At 42.6% G+C, this 7,098-nt stretch overlaps 1 protein-coding gene across 2 annotated transcripts; it reads left to right on the forward strand.

The window, feature by feature from the left end:
* Positions 1 to 326: 326 nt before the first annotated feature.
* On the forward strand, positions 327 to 3,667 carry LOC147887209 (putative UDP-glucuronate:xylan alpha-glucuronosyltransferase 3). 2 transcript variants are annotated; one of them, XM_087394363.1, is made up of 5 exons: positions 327 to 716; positions 973 to 1,245; positions 1,381 to 2,075; positions 2,332 to 2,702; positions 2,964 to 3,667. In XM_087394363.1, exons 1-5 carry the CDS (start codon positions 661 to 663, stop codon positions 3,555 to 3,557), a joined length of 1,989 nt encoding a protein of 662 aa, XP_087250489.1. In that variant the 5' UTR covers positions 327 to 660; the 3' UTR covers positions 3,558 to 3,667. The 2 variants fall into 2 exon arrangements, with proteins under 2 accessions (XP_087250489.1, XP_087250490.1); XM_087394364.1 differs by lacking the exon at positions 327 to 716 and having other exon boundaries at positions 1,039 to 1,105; positions 1,224 to 1,245.
* The last annotated feature ends 3,431 nt before the right edge of the window (positions 3,668 to 7,098 follow it).

Here is a 7,098-nt window from a genome sequence, read left to right on the forward strand (position 1 = left end):
AGTTGACAATGTTGAGAGTTTTGTACAAAGACAAATGGAAACCACGATCAGAATACGGTATGGACCGGCCTTGATATTGCGACAAGGGGAGATAGCCAAAGAGAGAGAGAGAGACAGAGAGAGAGAGAGAGAGATTAGATACAGACGACCTATCAGGTTGGTGCGCAATTGTTCTGCACCCAAAGTAGTGCGTGACTATGGGGCCAACCGACTTGCACATTCGATGCGAGAACGCACATAGTTGACCTGACAGATCTCCAAGAGCAATCGTTTGCTTCAAGTTCAACGTTCAATAGCTATAGCCCTTCACGTCGATGATCCCATCCCTTTGGCTGTCCACTCTCTGTTCGCTTCCATATCGTGCCTAATATCTACGTTTGCTTAATTGGAAGATTTCTCTGAATGTTCTACTGTTTTTGCACCGATTAAGCTGTTTTCTTGCCCCAGCCTTGCCCCAGCTCTCTCATTCCTGCCTCATTCGGCGTGAGCTAAGAAATTTCAAGTTGTATTTCTGTGATTCCTGCATTGTAAGCCACTGGCAGCATTCTAATCACTGCAGCAGACTACACATTAAAAGGCTTCTCATTAAAGGACTATTGTATGGAAGATTGAGAATCCGTGAGTGATCAGGGAATCAGCATTCCAAGGCAGGGTTCTGCAATGCGATCGTCAAACTCTTTGAACCACGAGCGTCGATACCGCCAGTCGGGATCAATGTAAGTTAGAATTTGCATTGTTTCTGGGGTGGAGTACTGTTCAAGCTCACGAGCTTTACTGGATGGAAAATATATAAAGAGTACGGTTTAACCATTTTATGTCTCCATTAATTCAGGCTAATATTAGGATCTGCTTTTGCTTTCTCATGCAGATTCTGTCCTCTTTCAATGTTCTCCCAGTTTAATTCACAGATTTGTGTCTAGCTGTCTTTGTGCTGAATATTCTTCTTGACTCTTGTTTTGAATTGTGTCGCAGAGAGAGTGAGGAGAATGGCAAGCCAGATCCATTTATGGATGCCCACTATAACAGGTCTGCAAGAGATGGAGAGAGAAAGAAGTTTGAAGGGTTCTATAATTTCTATCCTCAGCGTGGGGGAAAAGAAAAACAGGTGAAATTGAATCTTACGCTAAAGTTTGTTCTTCTTTCGCTCCTGTTCCTGACGGCATTTCTAACAGTCACATTTCCTATCGCCTCCTTCGAATCTGAGCGTGACCTTCTCGTCGCAGCACAACAGCACTGGAACGCGAGGTACGATCAATTCCTGCGTTACTGAGAAGTCCTTGTATCAATTGTATTCAGACGTTGGTGCTAGGCTCTGAATAGTTGAAGATTGCTGCATCGGCAGAAGGACTGATTGTGTGTTAAATTATTTCATACGTGCAGTTCCAGGCGCGCAAAGCAGGTAGCCTTGATGTGGGAGAGTCTTCAAGCCAGATCAGAGAGTACTGGCAAGGATCAACCATTAAAAACAGAAAGGAAATTGGGGTGGTTCCGATCTTCAAGTCGGCTACCGTCGTACTGGGAGGAACTGCAATCCTTGCTTGCGTCTGTAGCCGAAGATGCTGGTAGGCATTTGAGGATCGGGCTCCTTAATTTCGAAGAGGACGGGGCGATTGAGCATCCATGGGATTCATTGACAGAAATCGCTCCACTGCTTTTCGAATTCGAGCATGCAGACAGGAATTTGACTTGGAAACATCTGTACCCAGAATGGATCGACGAGGAGGAGTTGTATGAGGTACCCAAATGCCCATCACTTCCGATGCCAAAAATCAAACCAGGCACCACATTGGACATGCTTGTTGCAAAGGTACCTTGTGAGAAATCTGGAGATTGGGCAAGGGATGTGGATCGACTTCATCTACAGCTTGTGGCTGCAAACGTTGCAGCAAACACACACAGTACGCATGTGCTCCTGTTGAGCGAGTGTCTGCCATTGCCCAATCTCTTCACTTGCAGAGAGCTTGTAGCTAGGAGTGGGGATCTTTGGCTATACGCTGTCAATCTTCCAAAGATGAGGAAGAAGCTGGCATTGCCTGTGGGATCATGCGAGCTTTCGGTGCCGTTGAACACGAAGTGTAAGTTACCAGAGTTCCTCTGTCCTCATAGATTCTTTCCGGATTCTCTGAGGGTTATCGCAACTCTGATTGCAGCTTCGATTTCCATCAAGTGTACTGAATTTCTCGCCTTGACCTTATGGTATCGTTGCGTGGTCTCCTTGAGTGTGTTAGCGAGTTGCTATGCCGCGATCTGGTCGCCAGGATACGCGACCTTGTAAGGCGATTTGCGCTTTGGGGATTGCCTTAATTACATCCATCGAGTTTACTGCTGCAGCGCCCCGGCCGGTGCACAGCACGAATGCCAAACGAGAAGCCTACGCAACGATTCTCCACTCAGCGGATCTCTACGTCTGCGGAGCGATTGCGCTGGCTCAAAGCATACGGCGGACGGGTTCAACGCGGGACATGGTGATTCTAGTAGACGAAAACATATCTGAGGAGAATCGGCAGGGATTGGAGGCAGCAGGCTGGATAGTAGAGCCGATCGAGAGGATCCGAAATCCGAGGGCGGATCCGGAGAGCTACAACGAGTGGAATTACAGCAAGCTAAGGCTATGGCAACTGGAGAGATACAAGAAGGTGATATTCATGGATGCAGATGTGGTGGTCTGGAGAAACATGGATTTTCTCTTCGAGGAGGATGAGGTAATCACTCTTCACTGAAAACATTTTTCTTAATACATACCAAAATAGATTCAAAACCTTAAAATCTTCCGAGGTTTGGAGACATCTAAATTGGGGAAGAGTTTTGCTCAAACCATGAGCCTCGTGACGCTAGCCATTGACGATTTTTGTTTGAAATTTTGCAGGTTTAACGCAGATTTTAAAGTCTTCATTTTTCATATTTTGAAGGTTAATTTTCAAAATTTGTTATTCACTTGCCTTGATTTTTCATGGACACTACAGATAATGGCAACAGGAAATGCTAGGACAATATTCAATTCAGGGGTGATGGTGGTAGAGCCATCACGATGCATGTTCGAGCTACTCATGAGCAAAGTCGAGGACATCGTCTCCTACAATGGAGGTGATCAAGGCTTCCTAAATGAGATCTTCACGTGGTGGCATCGTCTTCCACGTCGCATGAACTTCCTCAAACACTTCTGGTCATCATCCCCAGAAGAACTCCAGGAAAAGACCGACCTCTTCTCCTCTGGCATGCTCCCTTCCCCTCCCCTCTATGTGTTGCACTTCCTCGGCATCAAACCGTGGCTTTGCTTCCGTGACTACGACTGTAACTGGGACTTCCCTGACCTCCATTCCTTTGCTAGCGACATTGCCCATGCGTCTTGGTGGGCCCTCCATGACACCCTTCCACCCCACCTCACTACCCGCCTCTGTGCTCTTTCCTCCAACCAGACTGCCACCCTCATCGAAGCTCGCTCGCTCTCCGCCCAACTCTCTTTAGAGCCATCTCCACCTGGCCCCCTTCCTGACCCCCACCTCCACTGGCAAAGGAACATCACTGACCCTCGTTTCCTCTACCCCTATTCGGCTTAAGCAAATTTCTTGCATCATACATTCATTCACATCTACGAATTCTAATGACACTCTCACCTCACTCTCTCCTTCTGTCTTCTAGTGGTACTTGAGGAAATATAATGGTGTAATTGGACTAGTAGCACATGCAATAATAGCAAAATTCAAAATTATTGACAAAGAAAATGGTTTGATCTATCATGTCTATCTAATAGTACATTCTTTGAATTTTTCCAGTTTTAAAAACTCATTCGTTTTACAAGAGTACAAATTTATTGTCCTCTCTCATTCTATTGAATTCTAATTCTTGATTAAGAAGGCAGAACTCCATAATCTTTTCAAAACCTCAAGCTTAAATGTAAAAGACATTGACCATTGATTCTACACACTTTAACTTGCTAATTAACATATTTATTTGCATCATATCAATCTAGAAAAGGAAATTCGCTATATGGGTTGTTGTGGATGTAAAAGACATTGGTGTATGAACAACCATTGCTTTTAAACACTGCAACTTACTAACTAACATGATTATTTTCATGATACCAATTGTAGAAAGAAAAGGTCGCTCATAATTTCCATATTTCTATGGATATAGTTAGGAATATGGGGAGATCTACTACATATCACATAGCTTTAGACTTGGAATCTTTTGTTACAATAAGGTTTCCATATTTCTATGGAGATAGTTCTAAATATGAGGAGATCTATTGTATATCACATAGCTTTAGAGTTGGAATATTTTGTGATGATAGGGTAAAATTTTTGTTCATTTCTAGAGTTTCTTTTATATATATCTTTCCTTATTGTTTCCACACCCCTTCATTCATATTTTTTGCAAGCATACCCTTATTGTACTTAACAAAACCTTATGTTAAGAACACACTATTCAAAATTTTTGGACTTGTGTAAAGTCCAATTTGAGAAATGGACAAAAAGCAGTCCAAAAATTTTGAATATACTAGTAATGTTGTTTTTTGAACTAGATTTGATAACTCAAAACAAAATATTTGGTGATTAAGTACTAAGAACATCAATGCATAACCAAATCTCTTACAAAGGTGGTCCACATAAACATCTTTATAACTTCTTATGAACTGAGCTACTATCACCTAAGAACATCAATAGATGACCAATTCTCTTAGAAAGGTGGTGTAAATAAACACCTTTATGTATAAGTGGTGTGCACACACCTTTATGACCATTTCTTTTGGAAAGGTGGTGTACATAAACCCCTTAGAAAGTGAGTGTACATAAATCCTTTTATGTATAAGTGGTGTACATATATATATGCACCTCACTTGGTATTAAAAAACACCCTTAACTATAAAAATACATTGAGATAAAGTTTAAAATACACCATTAAGTATAAAATGGACCTCATAAACAATCTTTATACACAATAATGAGAGTAAAGAAATAAAAAAAGTAGTTAACTTTTTATTAGATATTCGCTTTGCATAGAAGTTCAAAACTTGCGAAGTGCAAAACTTGTGATTACAAAGCCATCAGCCACCATGTTCCTCAGTACCAATGTCCTCAATGCCAAGCCCTTGACTACCAAGGTCCTGACTAATAGGCTGCTCTAAGATAGTACCAATGTCCTTAATGCACCCTTGACTACCAAGGTCCTGACTAATAGGCTACTCTAAGACTGAGTCTCAGTAGCAAGGTCCTGGCTAGTATCATCCTGCCTAATAGTTTGCTCTTCAGTTCCAAGCACCTGACTCTAGTAGGTTGCTCTAGACTCTCATGACAAAGTTCTTGTTGAGTAGGGTCCTGGCTACTAGGTTCCTGACTAGTAGGCTACTCTAGAGTCTGTAAGGTCATGGTTAAAGAACCATCTATGCCTCCTGGTAACTCCTCGTAGTCATGCTTTGCCTCATCCATACCTTCTTAAGGTAAGGCTTCCTTGCTTGATCCACACCCAAGATCAAGGGTGCCTTCCTCACTTTTAATTTCAAGGGAAGTGCTTCCACCTCTTTAGCCTTACCTTTTTCTACGACGTGCTATACTACTACTTCTTGCTACCACGGGCCATCCCATATGATGAGTGAAACCTCCTTGACTCTAGTTGACAATTGATCCCCCTTATTCTTTGTGCGGATTTCTTCTTGGCATAAGTCATCAGATTTAGAGCTTTCATCCTCATCATCACTTGAGCTAGAATCACCACCCTCAAACTCACTACCCTCGTCTTCGACATTTTCTTCACTACCCTCTTCTTTGACATTTTCCTCTTCAAAGCAACTGTAATATGTGTCAAAGAATTCAATCTGATGGGGGGTATCAATGAGATCTACATTTCTACCTTGGCGTAGCAATTTCTCAGAAGCAAAACCCATTCGATACAATGTTACTTCCCACCCATCAATCAATAAATTCTTTGTCATCTCTAGTATCACATCAAGATCCATCAACTTTTTGTAATCCACCATTGCTGCATCAACCTTAACCTTATTGTCCTCAAAGTAATGAAGCTCGAGAGTCCTTAAAGGAATTTTGATTAGATTGCCACCACCCCTAGATAAGAAGCACATCAAGAAAGGCTGCAAGACTTGAATGGTAGTGCCTTCCAAGACAGTCATATGATTGCATAGGACTATACCATGGTATAGTTTTGAAAGTAAATACCCAAATGTAGATGTCAAACTTGCATACAAGGCATCCCTTTGTGATTCTGTCACGAACAGGACCAAAGTTGACCTTTTCTTATCTGCCATAGGACCTTCTATGATAAACCACACAAGTTCAACTATACGTGACACTAAAAGGTCTTGCAATTCATGTATGAAAAATACACATGACTTCTCCCAAGCATGACCGCTCATTGTTTTGAAATGCTCTGTATCGATGCCATTGATGCGTGTAAATTTTGTATCATACTCTAATAGCAAGATATCATAGGAGAAGCTGAATGGAGAACCATAATCTAAACCACCAATTGCTCTACCTTGGGTAGTGGACTGCAAGGCCTTTTTCTTGATGGGTGGTAGGAAGCTAAGGGTGTCCACTTCTGGACCACTTTTGGGTGAGTGTGACACCCACTCGAGTGAAAATACAAAGGTTTTGCTTCGATCTGCAATACCTCGATCGAGGTATTATCTCCAATGAAAATCACACACGAGGACAATTGAGCCAAGCCGATACCTCGATCGAGGTGCTGGGCTTTTTTCACCGAACCAAGCCTATACCTCGATCGAGGTCTACTGGCGTGCCACCTATACATGCCACCTATACCTTGTTTGAGGTTTCGTGGCAATCCAGCTATACCTCGATCGAGGTATTGTGGCATGTCCAGCTATACCTCGATCGAGGTATGTGCCATCTGACAGGGCAATTGACATACCTCGATCGAGGTATGCTGGACCGATGACTTGGCCACATGTCGAATACGTCAATCGAGACATGTGGCATCTGGCTACTGCTGACATACCTCGATCGAGGTACATGTACCGATGTGTATGGGCATGTCAAAATACTTCGATCGAGGTATCGTGGCATGTCTATACCTCGATTGAGGTATGATGGAGCGATATGTATGTTGCATGTGAAATACCTC

The sequence above is a fragment of the Dipteris shenzhenensis genome, chromosome 23, assembly GCF_047967505.1.
Source record: "Dipteris shenzhenensis isolate YYH24624 ecotype China chromosome 23, Dip_SZ_1.0, whole genome shotgun sequence".
Classification (NCBI taxonomy): Eukaryota; Viridiplantae; Streptophyta; class Polypodiopsida; order Gleicheniales; family Dipteridaceae; genus Dipteris; species Dipteris shenzhenensis.